Here is a 27,023-nt window from a genome sequence, read left to right on the forward strand (position 1 = left end):
AGAACTTGTGTTTTCGACGCTGCTTCCTTACTGCTGAGAGAGCAGGGTTTGGCTGCGGAAAAAAAGCATCAAAAGCGCAAATTGTGAACATAGCCTCAGTCACACATTGCTGATTTGTGACTTGCAGCTTTGGTGTAGAAAATTATCTGCAACACGCCAATTCTTCATTCTCTGTGCATTTTTCCTGTCAAACAAAGCAGAAATGGTGCAGATGTATGCATCTCTGGTAGGAATAACGCAACTGCAAAAAACGAGGTTTTGATGCGTTTTTTGCCTGAGCACGAGAAACAGTGAATTTATGCATCCATTTACTCAACGTGTGCACATAAACCAGACTGTAGAGCCGACATGTCACGGCCTGCCCCCACAGCCGGAGACCCCAGCCACCCCCCCCCCACAGCCGGTGACCACCTCCCGTCCCCATTGTTTTCCTGGCAGCACCAGGTCTGCGCGCGCTGCGTCCTTCCTGTGGAACCTTCTGCCTGCTCGCCCCGCCCCCTCAGCGCTGTCACTCGCCGGCTCCTGCTCTCTGCTGCCCCCAGTGGCCGTCTCTAAGGCACAGACACCGGGATGATCGCCCTCGGCGCACACACTGCCGGCTTGATACGATAACGGAGGCCGCCATGGGCAGCGAGGACCGGGAAGTTGTAGAAGAGGAGCCGGAGATCATAACCCTAGAAGAGCTGGGCCCAAATCCTCCCCCGGATAATAATGGCAGCCTGCGGGATCCCAGGTGGGACAGTGACCAGCAGCAGCGTGCATCCCGTGCGGAGGGGGACACTGCTGATTCCGGTGACAGCCCCTTCACCTCTGCGTGTCCCCGGGACCCTGAAGACGAGCGCTCCTGCTGCCCCCACAAGACCTGTGTCTGCCTGATGGTGACGGATGAGAAGACGGGTGAGAGCCGGCGCCATAGACGTATCATGGCCGGGGGAGTATGGGTGTGTGTCTATATGTGTGTACAGAGTGTATGCATGCGTGTGTGTGTATATATATATGTATAGTGTGTGTGTATATATTGTGTGGTGTATGTATATGTATAGAGTGCATGTGTATATACAGTGTGTGTGTGTATATATATATATATATATATATATATATATATATATATATATATATAATGTATGTATAGAGTGTGTGTGTATGAATATATATATATATATATATATATATATACATACACATGCACATATTGTGCGTATGTACAGTCTTTCTATATGTATATTTTGTGTATATAATATATGTGTATATGCAGTATACAAGGCTATATACCTGGTGTACAGTATATGGCGCTATATACCTGGTGTACACAATATGGGGCTATATACCTGGTGTACAGTATACAGGGGGTGTACGGCTGTACAGTATACGGGGGTATATGGCTGTACAGTATGCGGGGGGTGTACGGCTGTACAGTATGCGGGGGGTATATGGCTGTACAGTACAGGGGGTATATGGCTGTACAGTATGCGGGGGGTGTACGGCTGTACAGTATGCGGGGGTATATGGCTGTACAGTATGCGGGGGTATATGGCTGTACAGTATGCGGGGGGTGTACGGCTGTACAGTATGCGGGGGTATATGGCTGTACAGTATGCGGGGGTATATGGCTGTACAGTATGCGGGGGTATATGGCTGTACAGTATGCGGGGGGTGTACGGCTGTACAGTATGCGGGGGTATATGGCTGTACAGTATGCGGGGGGTGTACGGCTGTACAGTATGCGGGGGTGTACGGCTGTACAGTATGCGGGGGTATATGGCTGTACAGTATGCGGGGGGTGTACGGCTGTACAGTATGCGGGGGTATATGGCTGTACAGTATGCGGGGGTATATGGCTGTACAGTATGCGGGGGTATATGGCTGTACAGTACAGGGGGTATATGGCTGTACAGTATGCGGGGGTATATGGCTGTACAGTATGCGGGGGTATATGGCTGTACAGTACAGGGGGTATATGGCTGTACAGTATGCGGGGGGTGTACGGCTGTACAGTATGCGGGGGTATATGGCTGTACAGTATGCGGGGGGTGTACGGCTGTACAGTATGCGGGGGTATATGGCTGTACAGTATGCGGGGGGTGTACGGCTGTACAGTATGCGGGGGTATATGGCTGTACAGTACAGGGGGTATATGGCTGTACAGTATGCGGGGGGTATACGGCTGTACCGTAGTTGTGAGACCCTGGTCTCTGATCTGGATGATCCCCTGTAGTTTCGCACAACTTTTGTGTCACAATCTATCCACATAATAAGTAATTCTGGAACCAATTCACGTATCTGTCTCTAATATTTCTGCTTTATTAAAAGGGGTCTCCAAGTTTTAGAAAAGTGGTCCGACTGCTCAAATAATAGTAAGGCTAGGTTCACATTGCGTTAATGGGTTAACGCTAACGGACAGCGTTGCACGGCGAAAATGTCGCAATTAACGCCGTGCAACGGGTCCGTTAGCGCACCCATTGACAGCAATGTGATTTTTTGCTGAAGCGCATGGCTAGCGCGTGCCATTTTCACCACGCGCTAGCGATGTGCCGTTCTTTTGTGGCGTGCCTTGGACGCTGCTTGCAGCGTCCGCGGCGCACCCGAGGTCCGTTTCCCGCTCTGGCAGATCGGGGATCTGCGCGAGCGGGGACGTTAACACGACCCATAAAAAGACATTGCGTTAGCGCAATCCACTAGCACTAAACGGATTGCCCTACGCAATGTGAACCTAGCCTAAGATGAAGTCACACGAATCAGATGGTTCACCGCTCCCGCGGTCCTGCATCGGCTCCTCTGCTTCTCCAGTTTTAGTGTTTTGGCTGTAGTGGTGACATCGCATAACCGCTGCAGCCAGTTACAGGGGTCGCTGCTTGTCCTTTCTACTTCGGCAAACCGCTAAGCTCAGTGATTGACTGCAGCGGTCATTTGAGTTGTCAAAGTGATGTCACCACTACAGCCAAAACACTGAGCGTGAGGCAGCAGAGGGAGTCAGCGCTGAACCGTGTTTATTCCTCTGTTGTTATGTCTGGAAATGCAGAGTTTTCAGTTTATTCATAAATTTCCAGGAGGAATAACAGAGGACGGGCATCACATCGTTCTAAGAAAAGATCCCGATACACATTATTATTATAGAGCCATTTATTCCATACACATATTTTCTAAACAGACATTTCAGTAGCGTGAACAGGTCATTGTTAAAATGTAAGGTCAGATCGGCTGCAGGAGAGGGATAACAATTGTACGGAGATTTGTAGTACTGCAAGATTCCAGCAATGAAAAGACACTTTTATTGCGACATATTAAAATCCATGTAGAAAAAAATCCTTCCACCACCATAGAAAAAAAAGCATACGGGTTTCAGACACAGTCCTATACCATATAAGGCAATGACGTAGGACTGTGTCTGAAACCCGTATGCTTTTTTTCTATGGTGGTGGAATTAATTTTTCTACGTGTTGCAACAAAAGTGTCTTTTAAAGGATCTTTTTGTTGGAATCTCGCTTTCTTCTGGATTATTAAAATGACTCCAAATATTTAGTGAAGGCTGCTATGGAGGTCTGTGACAGGTCTGGAACCAATGTCCACTCCATTTGGCTGTAGATGTCAATTGATGCTAATACTGCATCATCCTCTGTTTCTCTGATGACTTCTAGTCCCCTGACCACTGCAGCTAATCACAGACTTTAGTGGTTCTATAACTCCCAACGATGCTCTGCATCCACAGGGCCGCTGGTAGTTGAAGAAGCCCTGCTCCTCCCATCAAAATGTGTACCCAAATATATTGCCGTAATCATAATATACAGCACTGTGCACTTACAATTGCTTATTTTACCTTTCTACCCGGATAATTCTTCTCTTTTCCATTAGGTCTATGACATCATGTGATTACTAACTGACTAGCTGAATCCTTCTTAGCTCCATGTAGAAACAGGGGGTCAATTTTCCCTGTACGAGTCACTGCAAAAGTCCTTGGCAGGGGGAGAAGGGAGCAACTGGGTCAGTAGGGGAATGATTTCTGCAGGAACAAGAGACTTCCTGTTTCTACATAGAGCAGAGAAAATAGAAAAATTATCTGGGTAGAAAGGCAAAATGAGAAATTGTAAGTGCACAGTGCTATATAATATGATGGCTGCAATATAGTAAGAGGATAAAGACTTTGATAGGAGGAGGGGGAGGTTTAGTTTTTTTTTGCATATAATAAAAGTATTTTAGTTTTGGGCATCCCCCTAACCTATACAGTACAGACCAAAAGTTTGGACACACCTTCTCATTTAAATATTTTTCTGTATTTTCATGACTATGAAAATTGTACATTCACACTGACGGCATCAAAACTATGAATTAACACATGGGGAATTATATACTTAACAAAAAAGTGTGAAACAACTGAAATTATGTCTTATATTCTAGGTTCTTCAAAGTAGCCACCTATTGCTTTGATGACTTCTTTGCACACTCTTGGCATTCTCTTGATGAGCTTCAAGAGGTATCACCGGGAATGGTCTTCCAACAATCTTGAAGGAGTTCAAAGAGAAACTTAGCACTTGTTGGCCCTTTTGCCTTCACTCTGCGGTCCAGCTCACCCCAAACCATCTCGATTGGGTTCAGGTCTGGTGACTGTGGAGGCCAGGTCATCTGGCGTAGCTCCCCATCACTCTCCTTGGTCAAATAGCCCTTACACAGCCTGGAGGTGTGTTTGGGGTCATTGTCCTGTTGAAAAATAAATGATGGTCCAACTAAACGCAAACCGGATGGAATAGCATGCCGCTGCAAGATGCTGTGGTAGCCATGCTGGTTCAGTATGCCTTCAATTTGAATAAATCCCCATCAGTGTCACCAGCAAAGCACCCCCACACCATCACACCTCCTCCTCCATGCTTCACAGTGGGAACCAGGCATGTAGAGTCCATCCATTCCCCTTTTCTGCGTCGCTCAAAGACACGGTGGTTGGAACCAAAGATCTCAAATTTGGACTCATCAGACCAAAGCACAGATTTCCACTGGTCTAATGTCCATTCCTTGTGTTCTTTAGTCCAAACAAGTCTCTTCTGCTTGTTGCCTGTCCTTAGCAGTGGTTTCCTAGCAGCTATTTTACCATGAAGGCCTGCTGCACAAAGTCCCCTCTTAAAGGGAACCTGTCACCCCGTTTTTTGAAGATGAGCTAAAAATAGCGTTAAATAGGGGCAGAGCTGGGCGTTACATTAGTGTCTTTGTGTGCCTTTATTACCCACCTATGCTGCTGAAATACCTTTGTAAAGTCGCCGTTTTCTGCTGTCACTCACGCTGGTCTGGTCCTATGGGCGTGGTGACAGCGCTGTTTCTCCCCCAGATCAGGCTCATCATTCCGTTGGTGGCGTAGTGGTGTGCGCATGTCCAACAGAGAATATCCACTGCCCAGGAGCTGAAAAAGAGCACGATCTGCGCTATTCAGCCGTTTACCGGTGGGCGCTGCCATCTTTCTGTGGCCGCGCGTGCGCAGATAGAGCGCTCTGCTGCCCGGGGCTTCAGGAACATGGCCGCCGCGATCTCCATCTGCGCACGCGCGGAATCCTGCGGCCATTTTCCTGAAGCCCCGGGCAGCAGAGCGCTCCATCTGCGCACGCGCGGCCACAGGAAAGTTGACCGCGCCCACCGGTAAACGGCTGAATAGCGCAGATCGCGCTCTTTTTCAGCTCCTGGGCAGTGGATATCCTCTGTTGGACATGCGCACACCACTACGCCACCAACGGAATGATGAGCCTGATCTGGGGGAGAAACAGCGCTGTCACCACGCCCATAGGACCAGACCAGCGTGAGTGACAGCAGAAAACGGCGACTTTACAAAGGTATTTCAGCAGCATAGGTGGGTAATAAAGGCACACAAAAGACACTAATGTAACGCCCAGCTCTGCCCCTATTTAACGCTATTTTTAGCTCATCTTCAAAAAACGGGGTGACAGGTTCCCTTTAACAGTTGTTGTGGAGATGTGTCTGCTGCTAGAACTTTGTGTGGCATTGACCTGGTCTCTAATCTGAGCTGCTGTTAACCTGCGATTTCTGAGGCTGGTGACTGGGATAAACTTATCCTCAGAAGCAGAGGTGACTCTTGGTCTTCCTTTCCTGGGGCGGTCCTCATGTGAGCCAGTTTCTTTGTAGCGCTTGATGGTTTTTGCAACTGCACTTGGGGACACGTTCCAAGTTTTCCCAATTTTTTGGACTGACTGACCTTCATTTCTTAAAGTAATGATGGCCACTCGTTTTTCTTTACTTAGCTGCTTTTTTCTTGCCATAATACAAATTCTAATAGTCTATTCAGTAGGACTATCAGCTGTGTATCCACCAGACTTCTGCACAACACAACTGATGGTCCCAACCCCATTTATAAGGCAAGAAATCCCACTTATTAAACCTGACAGGGCACACCTGTGAAGTGAAAACCATTCCTGGTCACTACCTCTTGAAGCTCATCAAGAGAATGCCAAGAGTGTGCAAAGCAGTCATCAAGGCAAAAGGTGGCTACTTTGAAGAACCTAGAATATAAGACATAATTTCAGTTGTTTCACACTTTTTTGTTAAGTATATAATTCCATGTGTTAATTCATAGTTTTGATGCCTTCAGTGTGAATGTACAATTTTCATAGTCATAAAAATACAGAAAAACCTTTAATTGAGAAAGTGTGTCCTAACTTTTGGTCTGTACTGTATATTACAATAGTAAATGTGTGAATACATATTCCCAATATTGTATGTGTCGGTCCTGATAGTCTCCAGCACTAAAGTCAGACACAAGTGGAAACGTAACTCTCAGGATGACTGTGCAGAATTGTGCACGTGGATCCTGTGCTCACAGTTCTGGCCTCACGCCAAAGCTTCCATGTAATTGCCTTGTAATTGACGGCCCCCTCACAGTCAGTGCAGGACGTTCTCCATCACGGCTTATTATGGTCCGGGATATAAAGCCCCGCACAGGTCAGGACAAGGCTGACGTCAATCATTAATAGGGCAGGTCAGTGCTCTGGAGGTTTTAACAACTGGCAAGAAGTAACAGTGATCAAGGAGATAAGAAAACAATTTTCTGCTCTTTCTATCACTCATCCCGATGTCCAGGACAAAAAAAAATTACATAAACTTTAAAGACTAAGTTACGACACGTTATTTACTAACACAGTTCAATGACATCAAGGGAGATGGGTTAACCTCCAACACTGTCCTTAAAGGGGTATTCCCATCTCCCCGATCCTATCCCGTTATATAGTGGGTGTAATAATATCATCAAATACCTCCAATTAGAAATGTAGTATAGTTCTCCTGATAAGCTATGTCACTTCCCTCATTTGCAGGGCATTACAGTAGCTTAGATATCCATGGTTACGAACACTAACTGTCACTATGAGTTGTCGTAACCATAGATACCTAAGCTACTGCACTTCCCTGCACATAGCTTATCAGAAGAACTATACTGCATTTTTAATTGGAGGTATTTGCTAATATTATTATTGTTACACCTACTATATTTTGGGAAAGGATCTTGGAGATGGGAGTACCCTTTTAAGGGCTTATTCACGTCCTATTTTTGCGTACGAGTGCTACAATTCGGTTTGACAGATAGCACTCGTACCTATAATATTCTATTGGACTGTGCACATGTCCAATTTTTATTTTTTTTCCTTTGACCCAGTGGTCCGTGGAAAATTTTGGAGACATCCGATTTTGATCCGAGGGTCTGATCAAAATCGGCAATGCCAATCAATGGGTCCGTGGAGAAAAAAGAATTGGACCGCACTTGGGTGACATCTAAATGAGGTCCGATTTTCACGGACTGTCAGGAGGAAGAAGATGGAGAAAAACAGATGACACTCTGACCACGCTCTGATCAAAGTCAGATGAGAATAGTAGGTCCGTTCTTCTCGTACGTGGAAAAATCGGACGCTTTTTATGAGCCGTAACTGGGCCCCATACAAGTGAACGGGGTCGCATTGCAACCACGAGTGTGCGTCGACTGTGACAAGCAAGTTGCAAGAAGTCCAACCGCATCAGATTTTTTACAACTTGCTTGACAGTCACTGTACTCTAGGGTAGCCCCAGCCTAAAGGAGTGTCCCTATCTTCTGTGTTCATGAGAGCACTGCTCCTCTGCCTCCCGCCATCATACTTGTCAGGGGCGTTAGACTGATAGTTCGGACCGGACACGTATCTGTTCCACCGGTCCGGCGCTCTCTCATTCGGCTCTCAGAGGTAAAGTAGCTTCTGCAGCATCAGACAACTGCAGGCGGCTTCAAAGAGACCCCATAGAGCCTTCTAGTGGTGCGCGCTCGTTGCCTGGGTAACCGACCACTCTGACAAGGCTAGGTGGCCAGTAACCTAGGCGACGAGTTGTACTCGATAACATTAAACATCCCTCTGTTCTTCAGACTAGAGAGATTTTTTAATAAATTGCAAAGTAGTTTACAGCTTTAACCTTTTAAGAACTTGAGACCAGCCCTACTAAGAGTATTTTTTATTAGTTCTTTAATAATGGTTTGATCAGACTGATCACAAAGAACACAGAGCGGGTGTGATAACCGATATCAGCAGCTTCCTAGTAAAGGCTTGTAAATCTGAGCCTGGACCAAAGTCCACACATATATTAAAGGAGGTGGACGGCAAACAGTAACCGCAGTAACCTGCCGCCCCCGGGATTTAATGTACCGGTAATCTCTATTCCAAGTTTTTTAAAGTGACAGTCAGGGGAGAAGTATATAATTAGTTGTGCCCAGAGTGGGGGAACCCGCCATCACAATCCTCACGACAGACGACAGTCTGGACTTCTAATAACTTTTTTCCTTGAGTATTGCTTAAATGGTAATCCCCATCAGAGGGGCGGAATTGAAGCTGCCTCTAAAAACGGAACAACTGTCTAATTTACTGTTTGTGAAAATTCCCTCCACAATGATAACCAAAATTGTATTTTCTTTTTTTTGCCCAGGTAATACCATCATTCTTAGTGAGCTTTTGTGATTACTCTTCTGAAGGAGCACAGCAGCGCTTAATGCTGGCCGGGATCGCCAGCTAACAGCCCAGTGGGATCGCCAGCTAACAGCCCAGTCCAGCCGTCCCGGCTAGCTTCAGTGCTGCTGTGCTCCTCCGATGCTGCAGAGGCGAAGCTGCCTCATGTACCAGCATCAGAGCGTGCACGATTCGGGACAGAAAACAGGGTGGAGGATGGTGCACTCCTCAGGGGTCTATGAGTATATAATTACTGTTCAAACCAAGGGCCGATGTTTTTAGTGCTCCCTTCATCAGTTCAGAGCAGCTTTCCATCTACGGTACTTGTTTTCCGTTCATCTTGCTCTATGGCTTCTGTAAAGCCAGAGGTGTCAACAGAAAAAGAAGAGGGAGAAGATAGGTGGGAAGGTGCACTGAGCTGCCCCAGGGGTGCACTGAGCTGCCGCACGGGTTCACTGAGCTGCCCCACGGGTTCACTGAGCTGCCCCACGGGTTCACTGAGCTGCCCCACGGGTTCACTGAGCTGCCCCACGGGCACGTGGGCTCCATCGTGCATCATTTTCGGGTGTGTACGCCCACTGGAGACGGACACCCAGATGCAGTCTACTACGTGTGAATGTCCGCCTCCACTATGATGCACGGCACATTCGCTCTGGTGGCACCATTATAGTCTATGGCCCAGTCGGCGAATATGCCCAAATCCCATTTGAACGTAAGCCCCGATGGGACCAATGAACGAATGCCAAAATGCAGTGTGAAAGCCCCCGTATTGTCCACACAGCGCTAAAGTCAGGTTCACCTCCACCTGAGTTGACAGCACAAGGCGCTCAGAGCTCCTGAGGTGAGTTATTGGCTGCAGCGCCATCGACATTACATCAGCGCTGCAGACAATGTGAGCAGCAACAGAGACTCGGCACAGGACCCAGTGAGGGTGAGTAAGGCATATGTTGCAGGGTTTACTCACAGGGGGTTTCTGCATGACTCTTCTGCACTACTTTCCGGGAAACCAACCCACTAGTATCAATTTATGCTGCGGATCTCGTAACAGATTTTACCCTTTGCAGAGCATAGTGTGAAGTATACGATTCTGCAAAGATCTGTGGAGCCCATGGGAACAAACCCGAGAGGCCTCACAACGCTTAGTGTTAGATGGATAGTAGTGCAGATCGTAGTCATTTATGGAAAAGGTGACAAGCGCATTCTTGTGACATAGACGTAATGATGGGGGATGGGGCCGGTGATGAACTCTTCCTGCCGTGTTTGCTTTCTGTGAGTTAACTGTCCTGTATATATTTAGCTTTCCTGCTGATATATAAGTGATTGACGCTCATTGTTTGGTGTTGATACAACAAATGCTCTGATGACCTAGAGAATGAATGAGGTTGCAGAATTCACTGACAGCTCCGGCTCTGTACTGTCTGCTGGATACTTGTATAAGGAGCGCACGTATCTGAGATCCTACAGGAAGTCTGCCTTTCCCCAATATACAGCACGGCCACCACCTTTACCGCCTGTTTCACAGTATTCTAGGAAGGTGTATAAGAATCTCCAACCCGCTCTGCGCAGCTGCAAAAATATCTTATACAGTGTCCTCATACTGTCTGGTCCGGTCTGATGGGCGTCTCTGGGCTTGATCCGCCGCCAGACCCAACTTTCAGGCCATGTTCACACTTTGCGGTTTTTACCGCGGGTCCGCAGCAGTTTCCATAGTGTTTACATTTACATTAACTCTATGGAAACCGCAATCCGCTGTGCACATGCTGTGGGAAAAAACGCGCAGAAACGCAGCTGTTTACATTCCGCAGCATGTCACTTCTTTGTGCAGAATCGCTGCGATTCTGCACACATAGGAAAGCATTGATCCGCTAACTTCCCGCATGGGGCTGTGCCCACGTTGCGGGAAGTAAGCGGATAATGTGCGGGTGGTACCCGGGGTGGAGGAGAGGAGACTCTTCTCCAGGCCCTGGGAACCATATTTGTGTAAAAAAAAAGAATTAAAATAAAAAATAATGATATACTCACCTCTCAGCGCTGCACGCGGCCGGCCGGTCTCAGGGTTGCTGTGCGAGCAGGACCTGCGGTGACGTTGCGGTCACATGACCGTGATGACGCCACGGTCACGAAGGTCCTTCTCGCACAGCATCTTTGGAACCGGACCGCCGCGTGCAGCGCCGAGGAGATCGGGACGTCAGAGGGTGAGTATATAACCATTTTTTATTATTTTTAACATTACTATTCATGCTGCATATTGCTGCATATGCAGCATCAATAGTATAGGCGGAAACCCGCAGCGGAAACCGCGGAACAAACCGCGATAAATCTGCAGGGATAACCGCAGCGGTTTTGCCCTGCAGATTTATCAAATCCGCTGCGGGAGAACCCGCAGAGAACCACGCAAAGTGTGCACATAGCCTCAAGGTTTTGGAGTTTTGAACAGCTAGAATGAACAGCCCTATCTCTGGAGGACGCAGCATATCTGTATTACACACACCATCCATGTATTTCTAACGGCTCCATGTAATGCTCCTTTTCACCTTTGATGATACTACAGAGGAACGCAACATTTTCCCCAGAATACAGCTGATCATTTGGAAACCATATTCACCTTTGTTGGGAAATGGTTCAAACAAAAAGAAGTTCTTAAGAGCAGACAAGCACTTTGAAGAGAATCTGTCACGACTCGGTTGTGGGGTGACCCGGAACCAGGGGCTCCTTCCCTGTCCCTAACACTAAGGGCACCCTAGTTCGCCCTGTACCCCGGGATACTTCTGAAGGTGAAGATGCCGGGGCCACATACCTTGCCTTATTATCTCCTGAGTCCACCTCCGTCTGTACCCTTCCCCCACCCAAGGAAGAGGGGAGTAGTTGTGCACCGTAGTACGCGAATCATACGAACAAGAAAACACGAACAGGGGCAATGGAAAATACCAGGCATACAAATATTCACTCACATACAACAGAGGAATGTATCGGGGAGTGGAGGATGGGGTAAAACCAAAGTAGGAGAATGAAAAGGAATAAACACACTTACAAACCCACACAACAGTCACTAATAAACCCACCAAACGCCTTCTCGTGTACCCTCTAACTCCTATCCTCCTAGCCATGCAGCATAAGCTAGCAAGTGACACATCTCTGGAATCAGGGTCTAAGCCCCTACATTTTGCTGCTCTCAGATTAATTAGCAAAAACCTGCTGAACGATTCTCTTTAAAATAGCGTTACAGGGCTGATCTGTTGATTCACCCATTATTTATTAATAAATAATATTGCTATTGGCTTGATACAGTATATTAAGCAGTTTAGTATTTTTGAATGATAATATAAAATTTTATGTAATTAATTTATAATATTTATATTACACATTGATAGTACGCAGGACTAGAACAAATCGGAAAAATGTTGGTATGGTTCCCTGTACAAGCAGTAGAAATCCAATGATAATATTTCAGTGCTATGCAAAGTGAGTGAGATTTTACCTACAAGCAGCATGAAAAGTCTGGACGAAATCCGCCCCAAAATTGACCCGTGAGGCAGATCAGATTATGAATTTCATTGCAGATTTAACTGATTCATTGACATACTGTGGATTTCAAAGGGTTATCCAACAGTAAAATATATTTTTTTTAAGGGCATGGGTTGATTAAAAATTATAAACGCAGGCATACTAGCCTTCCAGTGCCCCAGCAGATCCAGCACAGTCCGCCCCAGAAGCGTGGTCTTCCCTGCTCAGAAGTCACAGCACCTTTGCAGCCTGTAATTGGCTGCAGCGGTCAGGTGATTAGAAGAGCACATTGTCAGATGTTTCGCTGATTACGCTTCTTCTAGGGTTGAGAATTTTGAACAGGGCAGACACCGCTTCAGGAACCACTGTAGACCCCCTGTATCAGGGGATCCAACTTGGGATCTACAAGGTGAGATTGCCTAAGTTTATTTTTACATTTTAATCAATCCGTGATATATATATACATATAATATATCATTTTAGTGTTCCACTAACTTTTTTAAAATTTGCAACACGTGGAAGTTTTCTCATGGATTCCAATGGGATTTTTACAAATTTTCTGTAGGCCATGTTCCTATATTTTGTAATTTTTTTCTGCCTTTTAACAGTTCAGTCAAGACTCACTTTACATTTAAAGACTCTGGAACCGTTCATTCTTTGGTGTATTTTTCTCTATAGACTTTGAGGAGCCTGAAAACAAAAAACGCATTTAAAAAAAATTAACAAAAAAAGTTGCATTTTTAAGCATGTAATCCCAATGTTTCTGCAACCAATGAGCACCAAAAAACACTTGAAAACATTTAAGGTTTTCCAGGACTATATTCATTTTTTTCCTGTGAGCAAAAAACTAACAAGCAGGTAGAGGTTAACTAAACCTGCCTGTTCTATTTGGCTTTGAACTGTCATTGACCGCTCCTGCCGATGGTTCAGCTGCACGTCCACAGAGTCCCTCTTCCGCTTCCAGGTTGCTCTGTCAACAGGTCATGACATGCTGATTGACAGCTGGCTCCCTGTGGCCTGTGGCAAGCCAGCTGTCAATCAGCATGACATCAACAGAAAAGAGTGATGTGATGTCAGCAGAAGCCACAGAATCGCTGGCAGGAGCGGTTTGTGACTTCGGTGTCGACAGAGATTGATGCAGGGTAGAACAGGCAGGTAGCAGCAATGCCCATGGTAAAATACCTGTTAAAGGGGTATGCCGATTGGAAGATATTATTACCTATCCACAAGATATGTGATAACTCTTAGACCGCTGGGATCCTCACTGAACGGGATACTTTTTATCCCTGTCCCAATGGAGCAACCGCTGCTTCACTCATTCTCTACGGGACTGCCGAGGGGATGAATGGAGTAATGATCGGGCAAGCCCACTGCCACTTCATTGTAAGGCCGGGGTCACACTTGTGAGTTCAATGCGATAAACTCGCTCATCAAGTCCCCGGCACTGCCGCAGGCACTCAGGACCGGAGTGTGCGGCTGCATGTATTTCTATGCGGTCCCGAGTGCCGGCGGCAGTGCCGGAACTTGATGCGCAAGTTTCTCGCATTGAACTCGCAAGTGTGGCCCCGGCCTAATAGAGATAAAAGTGCCCCATTCTAGTGATCGGTGGTGATCCCAGCAGGCAGACCCCCAGCAATCTAAAAGTGATTACTTCTTTTTATTGGAATACCCCTTTAAGTTTGTTGGATTAGTCTTTTCTGCAGATCAGACTTGACTAGTGCATGCTGTCATTCTTTTCTTCTTTTTTTACAAGGACTGGCTGAAGTGTGCTGTTGACTTATATTGGTCCAGCCGGGTGCTGTCAGTAGCCAGTCCATCTTCTACACAGATGAAAAATACTTTAATTTTGAACTAAACCTAAATAAGATAACCCTGGCTGCAGGGAGAAACTGGAAAGGAAATGTAGAAATGTACGGTAATTTCCTGCTGGAAGGCTTAATCTTATGCTGACGCCCAAAATGTATTTACACCTTAGCCTTAATGAATAAGGGTGCAGTTAATGACATATTGCAGAACAATGCAGAACTGATTAAAGTCGCTGATTAGCAGCCACAAGTTCTGCCAAATGCTAGAGATATGGTCAGTACTGCCTGTCGTACCAGTAGTATCAGTAGTACTGTTGTGCGCCTGCAGTCAGATCGCTAAGGACATGACCTCATGTATTGTTTCCCTGTGCTCGGAGGTAGACCCCTGTACAGGGCATGTCTGGACCCCCTCTACACTATGCCTCATCTGTGTATCCACTCGTACATCATATACGCAAGCATGTTAACACTAAAGAGGTTGTCTGGCCTTAGGGTACAAGTCTGCAGTCACTCAATGTGACTGCAGACCTGTGAATATTTTCACGCTGCTCTGGGTGGGCGCGTAACCACATGTAATTTGCATACATGCTATCACGTGTCTACTAAACTTGTGCAGCCTCCGTTAATGTAAGTGTATTGAGCGAGGCTGGACACGTCTAGTCGGAATGTGTCCGGAGGTATGCAAATCCCTTTTTTGTGGTCACATGACTGTCTGCATCGGAGAATCCTCACAGCGCTGAGAGGATTAACAAGTCTGCAGTCACATAGTATCTCCAGAGCTTTACAGACATTATCATCACTGTCCACATTGGGGCTCACAATCCACATTCCCTATCAGTATGTCTTTGGGGTGTGGGAGGAAACCCATGCAAACAGGAGGAGAACCTACAAACTCCTTGCAGATGTTGGCCTTGGTGGGATTTGAATCAGGACCCCAGTGCTAACCACTGAGCCACTCTTTTGCCCATCTGGAGACCTGCTCTTCATATCTGTTTGCTAGACCTGGTGCTAATGCACCATTCTGGAAGACAGCCGTGAGCCACAGATCACGGGCTCGTTGGCCACTTGTGGCTCCCAATCTACAGGTTAGGGACCCCTGCTTTAGGGTGTAATAAAAACACGTTTGTCGTAATTTTGAAATTCTGCATTGTGCCAGTATATATGGAAACCTACGTACGCACTGGCACAGGTCGGCTTCCTAGCTGGATCCCCCCTCCCCACAGGACCTTGTGATTTTTTCCACCCCTGCCCTCACTGTATACAGTATTAATACAGCATGCTGTAATAAGACCGTGTTCTGATGATATGTGGTCATGGTCGGCTTATGGGGGCAGTTTTTTTATTTTTTGTCTATTCGTATTAAACAAAACTACAGTCAGCAAGAAATGAAGAAAAGATGGACTTTAGGTTGTAACTATATAAAGATCGTCTGTTAATGATACAACTCAACAAATACTGCTGATAATGCATTTATCACAAGTACGTGAGCTGCAATTTCTTTATATTTAGCTATAATATTCTCTGTTCCTCTGGACCTGAGCCGTCCTGGATAATTGGGGTAACCTAGAAATCGCTAAACTCCTCATACAAAAATGTAAATAATATATACTATGGCAAAGTTCAGGGCAAGTTTTCCATGTGACATACAATATAGTTTAGGCCAGGAGGCTCACACTTTGAGACTGCACTTTGGCCGTGTGACATCTGCAGAGAAAATTAAAGGGGAATTCCATTTTGAGCCATGCTTGGCTAACATGGAAATATCTGCCTCTATGTTCTGACCACAAGTAGTTGGGGCTACGGATACAGCCGAGCTCGCTGTGTTATGCTTTAATGCTCTATTAAAATTCTCATTTGCATGTCCGCACAGTTTTGGCAACATCCTGTGAACCTAGCCTTATGATTATTGTGGCTGTGGCACTAATTCAGGCAATATAATGATGAAAGAGGTTGTCCACTACTTTAACATTGATGACCTCTCCTTGGTGATGGTGCGAAACCTGTCGATCAGCCCATTTTACTTTTTGTAAATTTAAAAATGTAAAAGATGACTAATATATAATTTTTATTTTTTTTTTGCCTAAAATACAAAGGAAATGTGTCATCTTTTACTGTAGGCCTTTTTACAGATCATTTCATTTTCAACTTGCTTAACGGGGTTGTCCACTTCTAGGACAACCCCTTCTTAAACTAAATGTTCGGCCCTGATAAAATAATAAAGCCTATACTCACCTCCCATGACGGTGCCATTCCTGCGGTGTTGGTCCTCGGTCTACGGTGCGGTGTTGTGACGTGTGACGTCGGCACCCAATCAGCGCTGGCGTCATGGTCTCCGCCTTTGGACAAACTGAACATGGAGAGGAAGCCAGAGATCAGCTTTTACATGATGGACATAAAACCTAAAGAGAGAGACCAATAGGAAATGCAGAAAATGGAAGTTCATACCAACCAAAGCTTCACATCTTGCACATTTTTGGATTGTATTTGATAAAGCAAGATATTCTTTAGAATTGGAGTTCTGGATTCTGTAGTGTTACGGGGTGGGACCCTATCCAAGCACCCGACACACTGTGGAGTGCCGTACTCGCCTATAGTGTATCCTAAGGGCAGGTCATCAATGTTACGGTAGTGGACAACGGGTGTAAGGGCAGATCATCAGTGTTACGGTAGTGGACAACCTGTGTAAGGGCAGGTCATCAATGTTACAGTAGTGGACAACCTGTGTAAGGGCAGGTCATCAATGTTACAGTAGTGGACAACCTCTGTAAGGGCAGGTCATCAATGTTACAGTAGTGGGCAACCTGTGTAAGGGCAGGTCATCAATGTTACAGTAGTGGACAACCTGTGTAAGGGCAGGTCATCAATGTTACAGTAGTGGACAACCTGTGTAAGGGCAGGTCATCAATGTTACAGTAGTGGACAACCTCTGTAAGGGCAGGTCATCAATGTTACAGTAGTGGGCAACCTCTGTAAGGGCAGGTCATCAATGTTACAGTAGTGGACAACCTCTGTAAGGGCAGGTCATCAATGTTACAGTAGTGGACAACCTCTGTAAGGGCAGGTCATCAATGTTACAGTAGTGGGCAACCTGAGTAAGGGCAGGTCATCAATGTTACAGTAGTGGACAACCTGTGTAAGGGCAGGTCATCAATGTTACACTAGTGGGCAACCTGTGTAAGGGCAGGTCATCAATGTTACAGTAGTGGGCAACCTGTGTAAGGGCAGGTCATCAATGTTACAGTAGTGGACAACCTCTGTAAGTGGCGCTGTATCAGACAGTTTGTTAAATCGGTTCATTCGAACGTCAGAGATTCGTTCAGTGTCAGCTTTTACCATCTGAATTTTGTCCGAGTTTTAAAAAGTGCTTGAGAAACAGAAAGTACATAGATTTCATTGGAGGGCTGTCCAGTTTTTATACATCCATAGATTTGTATTTTCAAGTTTGATCTGACACTCGGGTCAATATTAGGCAAGCCTCCATGCTTTTGTGCGGACCACTCGGTCCGGGGAAAAAAATTAGACTTGTGAACAACTCCATAGGCTATCATAGGTGTGAGGTCTGTCCATGAAAAACATGGAAATCCTTCTTAACGAGGAAACACTTGATGTCTGAACAAGCCTTTGCTCTCTCCATAAAGGGTCGTCTCGCCTCATGCAATTTTTTTAATTAATTTTTTGATAATACTGAATTTGGGAAAACACTGCTCCATAGCCCTCTGCCACACATCTCTAATCCTGTCTATACGCCATAAAGGGTTAACATAGGAAAGTTCCTTATGTCATGTGTAGACCATGGGGAAGGCATGAGCTGTACTTTCAAATAATTGCTGGGTCTTCAGTTTCCACCTAAAACCTAAGGGTAAATGCACATCAAGGTGATTTTCTGCACGGATTTGCAAAATTCCAGGCAGTAATACATTACTAGCAAATGTAATGAGATTTTTCAAACTCTCATCTTCACGTCACAAAGAGTTTCCTTGCGCTTATTGACCTGCGGTGCTGATTTTTAAAATTTGCAACATGCCATTACTTTGTGAGGGATTCATTGAAAATGTCGCACTTTGCTATGCATAGGAGAAATTTTGCAACAAAATCTTCATGTATTAATTAAAACAATGCACAAAATCCGCACTGTACTGTATGCAATTACCCAAAGAGTGCAGCTAGGGTAGGTCGTTTTATTAACCATCTAAAGGGATATTCCCATGTCGCAGATTTATCACACATCCATGCGATATGCCATAACTGGATAGTAGATGTGAGTCTCAGATGCGAGTGTATATGTATATTTTTTTTTTATAAAGGGGGTGTGGCTCACAGGATCCTCGGGGGCGTGTACTTAAGCTGCTCAGCATTATTACCCTGTGAGTCACATGCCCTTAGTAAAGACCATAAAAAGTATCTCCAAATAAAGAAAGCTCAGAACTCTGAAACCACTTGGGGGATTAAAAAAAAAAAAGAAAAAAGCGGAGCGCACAGAGGAGCAGTTAGAATAAAATAAGAGCACCATTGGTATTTAAAGCTACCGTATGTTTCCTCATAACTGTTTGCTTCCCCGCAGGCACATTGTTGTGTGTTTGCTTATTTTACTACAGTCCAAAATGATCCTCCGTTTTAACTCTATTGTGTATATTCAGTGTAGAACGGTTTCTTCTTTCTTGGAGCTCTGTTAGTTTATACTGTAAACAGCTCTATTCAGGGCTATTCTATTATCGTCTGCGTTGTAGGTCTGTCGCAGATACAGCCAAAAATACCAACCAAAAAAAGGGTCAGTACGCAGTGGAAAGGACGGACATGATGACAGACCCAACTGGGGGCTCTCATGTGGTGGGTGGGTGAGAGCCCCCTTGAGATCATAAACAAATACTCTAGTTGTCTTTTCATGTCGCAATTACTAATTAATATTTGATATTAGGAGAAAGTGCTCTTATTGCATACTTTGTAGGGGATATAACCTCTATAAAAATTGCACCTTTAGAAACTGAAGTTTAATCGAATATGCTAAATAGGGTTTTCGGTATACCCTTGGTGTGGCCGAGAGGGTCCGTGCAGCGTTCCAACCACTGGTTTTGCATGCCCTCCCCATGTCCCTCACTGGTGATTCTACAGGCAGTGCTCACGCCAAGCAGTCCAGTGCTGTGAATCACCAGTGAGAGAGGCAGAAAGGTGCAAAACCAGAGAAACGGTGCACTGAGCATCTTGGCCACACCAGGGGTGCACCGAGCTCCCTGATTAGCATATTTGATTAAACTTCCGTTTCTGAAAGCAATGATTAAGAACACTAACGGTGTGATTTTTATTGAGGAGTCTTTGGCTCCGATTCATCAAGGCTTTTGCTCCGGAATTATTTGCTCAATGCCGAGTTCACTAAAAAATTTGCAATTTTTGGCTGATTGATGTGCCCAGCTCTGAAAAAATGGTCAGCACAGGGGCACGGCGGGGAGTGATTCCACGGCTCGACTAATTCATGACGTGCTGTACCATTCCTTACCCCAGAAATATTACATCAGTCTTAACTGGAGTCAGATTTGCGGCGAGGCGCACGCCATTTGTCAGACGCTCCCGATTCATTGAGAATGAAAATTTTGTGTAACTTTCGTATACATGATATTTTGTGTTTGATTTTATCACATACATAAAGTGTATTAAAGGTGTTTTTCACAGTCGTAATCTTTTTTTTAGTAAAGACTTCCTGGTCCTATAATTTGTAAACTTTACTGTCTTTTTGTTTCTTGCTCTTTTCCTTTTTTTATTCCGATATGACCACCACCGGCCTGTATCATTTCTAGTGTTGACTCCCCCTCCTCTGCTATACAACTGCAGATACATGACAAACCATGACTCAGAACGCACATCCGACTAGACAAGTAAATGATGTCCGCTATGACTTCCTATTTACCAGGGTTTGAAAAGAGCAAAGACTTCCCGTGAGACACTAGAATGACCACTTCTGTGTTTTGTTTGTTGTTTTTTTTTTAATTCATTCTGTCGCTAGTCTCCCAATATGTATAATTTACCTAGTATTGCCTTATGCTGTTTTCCCTTTCTTTCTGAAATTTCATGGATATTTTCAGTTCAGTTGGGTTATGTTATCTCATGGTAACCCTCTGAGAAACCCTTCATGTTCTATGAATCTCAGTCACCAGAAGTTTCTGTATGTTGCACACGCTTTCTCCATAGGGAAAGACAGAAACTCCTATCGCCATTATTGATGATGATTAAGCAGCTCCTGTCATACATTTATAATGAAGGACATGACAGGTCATTCTCCCGAACTTTATACTTACAATCCAATTATAACAAAGCATAGAGGAATAAAATGTACGATAAGATATAGGAATGAAGATGATGTCTGAACGGAAGAAAACAGGAGTTTGAATTGTGTGGAAGTGAACTATATATACCGGTAGTACGGAGTGTGATGGATAGTTAGGTGGTGTGGGTGCAGTTATGGAACAAAACAAGGAAGGGCTTCATTAAGCTGGGCCGTCATTTACCCAATAATGGTGACGTTTCTGTTAGGTGAGAATGTTGGAAAAATATTCTTTGGGCATAGGAAGAATGCTGGGTGGGATTTTGGAGAAGTATTGGAAAACCCTCTTTAATTCTCTTAATTGATCACTCTTCTCATACTTTGTTTTTATCTTTCTTTGCAGGAAAAAAGAAATGCAAATGTCCAGGTCTTGGCATCTTCTACACAGTTGTGTCTGCTCTGCTCTTCTCATCTAGTGCCTTGTTGGTTAAGTTAGTGGACGATATGCACTCTGTGCAAATCAGCGCGATACGTTGCGTGTTCCAGATGTTCCTTGTGCTCCCGGGTTTAATTTATTTCAAGTAAGTCACAAGACTAAATATAAAACCTGATCTAAAAAATATTTAGAGCGTAGGTTCCTTGCGCTCTGTAGGCTTTCTGACATGACATGTAGTGATAAGCGAACGTGCTTGGATAACGTCTTGTCCGAACATGCTCGGGTGTTATCCGAGTATCTGGGCGTGCTTGTATATTATGTTCTAGTCCCTGCGATTAGCCAACGTACATGAATGATCAGCCTAGGTGGGCATGCATATGATTTGGTAAGTTGGGAGAGATTGTTCTTTATTACATAGACCAAGTCAGGTTTCAAATGACTCAATGACTCCATTAAAGGTCAGCGGGTTCCAGTGAACCCAAGTGATATCCATTGCACAACCCAAGTGTGCACATTGCCTTATAATGATGTTCAGGAATAGGTTCACCCATCAGACAATCTGAATACTAAGACTAACACCCATTAGACTGTAGGGTTTTTCTAGATCAATGATCCCCAAATCAGGCCCTCACGAGCCACCAACAGATCATGGTTTTAGGATTTCCTTAGTATTACACAGGTTATGGGATTCTTGATCGTCCTGCTGATGCAAGTATCACCTGGGTAATACTAAAGAAATCCTGAAAACATGACATGTTGGTGGCTCTTGAGGACCAGAGTTGGGGAACACTGTGCCAGATGAATGATTGTTTAAAGAACGATCTTTATGCTGACACATCCAGACAAATTGAAATAAAATTGAATAAAAATAACAGCCTACTTAATTTCAAATGAAGACTGTTTATGATAAGTCGGAAAAAAGAATGGTTCATTCTTAAGTTCTTTGCCTTGATAAAATTGTTTTGGTTTAAATTTGCCACTTTCATCAACTTTAATGTATGAGGACCTTACTTTACCCACATAATAGAACCACGGTGCAGTTATTACTTAGATCACTGCTCATTATGATTATGTATCGGTCAAATTCTAAATTTCTGTGGATAATATTCTGTCCTTTACTCCTTACAGACTTGGATTCTTAGGACCCAAGGATCAAAGGATTTTCCTTTTCCTAAGAGGACTTCTTGGCTCCTCTGCCATGATACTGCTCTATTACGCTTACCAGTCCATGCCCTTGGCCGACGCCACCGTTATCATGTTCAGCAGCCCGGCCTTTACTTCCATATTTGCTTGCATTTTCCTCAAGGAGAAGTGTACAATCTGGGACATCTTGTTCATGGTCTTCACCCTAGTAGGAGTCGTTCTGATAGCCCGGCCTCCGTTTTTGTTTGGGTCGACCGGTGATGACTTTGAGGGTGACTACTCCAGCCACATGAAGGGGACTATTGCTGCAGTGGCCGGTGCCATTGGTGCTTCATTGACTATTGTGGTGCTGAGAAAAATGGGCAAGTCGGTGCATTACTTTCTGTCCATCTGGTACTACGCCGTCATTGGCCTTGTTGAGTCTGTCATTGCTGTATCTGCTCTTGGAGTCTGGCGTTTACCTTACTGTGGAGTAGACAGATGGCTTCTGGTATTTATAGGCGTTCTGGGCCTGGGAGGTCAAGCCTTTTTGGTAAAAGCTTTACAGATTGAGAAGGCCGGGCCAGTATCTGTCATGAGGTGCATGGATGTGGTTTTTGCTTTTATTTTTCAGTCTATTTTCTTTGACCAAACACCGACTTGGCTAACAATCGGCGGGGCTCTCTGTGTTGTCGCCAGCACCGCCGGCACTGCCATCCTCAAGTGGTACAACAGCTCAAAGAAGAAGAGTGAAGAAACCTAAGTGTACTTAGCATTTATGGCTGCTGGCGGGCATAAACACTCGTGAGGTCTATGGAATCGACATCAATCACTGTCTCTGGATGTCGTGGCACTGTAGGACACGTTTATATAAAAAAATAAGGCATGGTTTACGTTTTTCTTGCGGTGGTCCTCTGTGTAGTAAACCACAGTTTTCTGTTCTTTCCCAAAGCGTTAGGCTAGGCTCACAAACATACAGTGCTCTCCTCTTAGCGCTATGTTGGGGTTTCGATCGGAATCTCCCCTCAAACACGGGATTCTGATGAAAACCCCAACACAGCCCCGATGGAGCCCTTCCCTTGAATGATGCCGATGGAGTCACTCTGGTCTCCGTCCTGGCAGTGGTCATCTTTTTTTTTTTTTGTAGACATCCACAAAAATATAACAAACCGCATTTTTGTAAAATAGACAATCGGTGGCAAGACGGTGCCCAGAGTGACCCTGATGAGGATTGTCGGAATTCTGTTTTTCTGGAATTTTTAGAAATGTTCTCAGAGGAGATCACTGTATTTTTTTTAACCTATCCTTAAAGGGGGTCGTCTGGTCTAAACTGATAAGTCTGTAGTCACTCTGTGTGACCACAGACTTACGAATCCGCCAGCACATACACTGTGCGCCGCGAGGATTTGCCGGTTTCTCAGCCAGGATTGGCGGGTATAGTGTGAGGCTGCGCCCACTGGACGGGCTCTGGCCAGGAGTAACCATAACGCATACGCACCCTCTGGTCCTGGCTAAGACACTGATGAATCCTCTCAACGCACAGTGTGAGTACTGGGGGATTCATAAGTCTGCAGTCACAAAGCGTGACTGCAGACTTATCCTTTTAGACCGGTCAACCCCTTCAATAATATTCAGACGCATGGCGGCCAGAGGCCTAAAGGACGCTCTTTGACTTCTGTCTGCTAATTGAGGGCCCGAGGAATCAATAAAGTATACACAGGTAGTATATATTAAGGCTGATTGCTTAGATGAGGGTAGATTTGGAAAGCTCCTCTAAATGTACAGGATATACAAGATATTAATGGAACACTACAAAAGTTAATGTTTGCAATAGACTCTAAAGTAATTTTAATTTGGGATGAAACCAGGTTGGCGTTCATTTTTAGTGCATAATCCAGGGCTGTTTGTGCAAATATACAGTTATATAACCTGCAATTAGGTGAATGCCACCGACTTTTAGCAGAGATATATACATATATCCATAATAACATGGTCACATTCTGGTATTTGCAGTCAGGCCGACTATAGACGGCTGTGATCATTCTGCCAACAGATGCCCGCAGTAACAAGCGCGCACAGACATATGTTATTATTTTAATAGGGCAGGGAGCCCAAACATGGAAAATGGGAATATTCTGGTAAAAATCCACCATACACAGAATATGAATAAAATCCTCAGAATTCTCCGTCATCTGTCAGTACGTCCCACTGTAAATTATAAGAAAATCACAAGCCTTTAGAAGAGGTTTGCACCATTTCATGTGTGGAATCTGATGTTCCGCAGCAGCAGAGGTATCAAGCTGTGTATTACGCACCGCAGCTGCTGAAGAACTTCTCTTATTTTAAGGATGAGCACTTGGTCAGCCGGTGGATGGATGAATGTCCTACAGATGCAGTCTGTGACTCACGGATTCTGCAGAGAGAGACGAGCAGCGAATGTGCGGCGCTGCTTATCACACAGAGTGGTCAGGTTTTTACAAGGATTTTCTAAGTTCTATCCATCTGACATTTCCAGTGAGGGATTTTATAGTTTTCTTGAAAGTGATTACGTTAGGTCAGGATCACACTGGGGTTAATAGGGCCCAATTGTGGAATTTATTACCGTGGCCCAATGTGATAGCTAAGTGGTCATTCAAAGCGGAACCGTGATGTAAACAGTAAAAGAATCTAAAAAACCCAACAAAACTATTGGGTCTTTGTAACCCCGAAGGAGGTTGTTCTATATGACAGCCCTGTCTTTTTTTTGTCCATGAGGCTAGACACAAGATCTTTGTTGCTGAATCCATATAGAGTTTTCACAGACAGTTTTTAGTGATTTTGGTCCTACCTACTATGTAAATACAATACACCTTAACCACACACTGGACACAAGCACACACGAGATACACACAGCAAAAGTACAGCAAATTACTCACACTGGTCACAATTCAAGGTGATAATAATGGTTTTATTTCTATAGCGCCAACATATTCCAGCGCACTTTCTATTTTAGAGGGGACTTGTACAGACAATAAAAGACATAACAGCATAACAATAATCACATAAACAGCAGATACCGAGAGGAGTATGGGCCCTGCTCGCAAGCTTACAATCTATGAGGAAATAGAGGAGAGAGAAAAGGTGGATGGTAGCAAGTTCCTGTATTGTACTGTCCAGCCATCAGTGTAATAAAGAACCGGTCACCAGACAGTGTGTGTAAAAGTACAGACACAGAGGGCTATTACGTGCATGAAGGGTGTAAGGACAGATGGTACGAGGGTCCTGGTTTTGAGTAAAATACTGTGTGGGCGAAGATAAGACTGGGATAAGACAGTCTGAAGAAATGTGTTTTTATAGTACCCTTAAAACACGAGACACAGGCCCTCACACACCTGACACAGGCCCTGACACAGGCCGCGCACACGCGAGACACAGGCCGCGCACACGCGAGACACAGGCCGCGCACACGCGAGACACAGGCCGCGCACACGCGAGACACAGGCCGCGCACACGCGAGACACAGGCCGCGCACACGCGAGACACAGGCCGCGCACACGCGAGACACAGGCCGCGCACACGCGAGACACAGGCCGCGCACACGCGAGACACAGGCCGCGCACACACCTGACACAGGCCCTCACACACCTGACACAGGCCGCGCGCACACGAGACACAGGCCCTCACTAGGGTTGAGCGAAACGGATCAGACATTTTCAAAAGTCGCCGACTTTCAGCAAAGTCGGGTTTCATGAAACCCGACCCGATCCCACTGTGGGATCGGCCATGCGGTCGGCGATCTTCGCGCCAAAGTCGCGTTTCATATGACGCTTTCCCCGCCGAGAGAGAGAACTTTCGAGACAGTCGGGTTTCACGACTCGATCCTGAAAGTGCAGAAGTCGCTCAACCCTAGCCCTCACACAACTGACACAAGCCGCGCACACACGAGGCACAGGCCGCACACATACGAGACACAGGCCCTCACACACCTGACACAGGCCGCGCACACACGCTGCACATAAGTCACGCATGCACTGAACATGTCCGTCACTCGTACAGCTCACACAGCGGAGCTGCACATTCGCTTCTCACAGATAAGACAAATGCTGACACGCCATCCATGCGCTGTCCAATTACACATTGATTAGCCACATTTACTAGACTTTTGTGAAATATTAACTTGTCATAGAGACCCAGCTACCAGGAAAGAGACCATATCACCTGCGATATTACATACAAACGGGGCTTAGTGCCATAGTTTTTTTCAGGGGGTAGGTGTAAATAAATATCTAGTAATGAATCATTAATCGTCTTGGTTCCTTTCACAAATGTCAAAGGGGCAAACTTTGTGTATTTCTGAACGACAAAGGCGACCCAGGCTATTAGTTGTGTTGGGTACACAGGGCTCCCATCGGGTGTATGACCTTTGTGGAGGTTGTACGCTGGAAGAAAATTCCTGACATGGACAATAATCAATAAACCATAAAGTTTTATTAACCCAATGGAGAGGCCTATTTTCACCTCCTTTGAGCCGTTATATATAAGATTTTTCAACATGGGAACTTTTAGGTGATGGGTGCCACTTGTGATTCATACAAGAAATGGTATTGAGGTTCCCGTAAATCACCGGCTGGGAGTTGGTGGCACAAAGTCTGAGCGAGTACGGCCCCTGAGATATTGGTCCTGATAGGTGGTCACAATGCGATGTAATATGGCGTGGTTCTGATCACCCAACTGTTCTTAGGTGTTAGGGTACTGTCACACAGTGCAATTTTGATCGCTACGACGGTACGATTTGTGACGTTCTAGCGATATCGTTACGATATCGCAGTGTCTGACACGCAGCAGCGATCAGGGACCCTGCTGAGAATCGTACGTCGTAGCAGATCGTATGGAACTTTCTTTCGTCGCTTGATCACCCGCTGAGATCGCTGGATCGTTGTGTGTGACAGCGATCCAGCGATGTGTTCGCTTGTAACCAG

General features: G+C 45.3%; 1 protein-coding gene across 1 annotated transcript; it reads left to right on the forward strand.

Annotated features, from left to right (window-relative positions):
- Positions 1–490: 490 nt before the first annotated feature.
- Positions 491–25,028, forward strand: SLC35G1 (solute carrier family 35 member G1). The gene is made up of 3 exons (XM_077258607.1): positions 491–897; positions 20,911–21,088; positions 22,072–25,028. The coding sequence occupies exons 1-3, from the start codon at positions 624–626 to the stop codon at positions 22,826–22,828; spliced, it is 1,209 nt and encodes a 402-aa protein (XP_077114722.1). The 5' UTR covers positions 491–623; the 3' UTR covers positions 22,829–25,028.
- The last annotated feature ends 1,995 nt before the right edge of the window (positions 25,029–27,023 follow it).

The sequence above is a fragment of the Ranitomeya variabilis genome, chromosome 4, assembly GCF_051348905.1.
Source record: "Ranitomeya variabilis isolate aRanVar5 chromosome 4, aRanVar5.hap1, whole genome shotgun sequence".
Lineage (NCBI taxonomy): Eukaryota > Metazoa > Chordata > Amphibia > Anura > Dendrobatidae > Ranitomeya > Ranitomeya variabilis.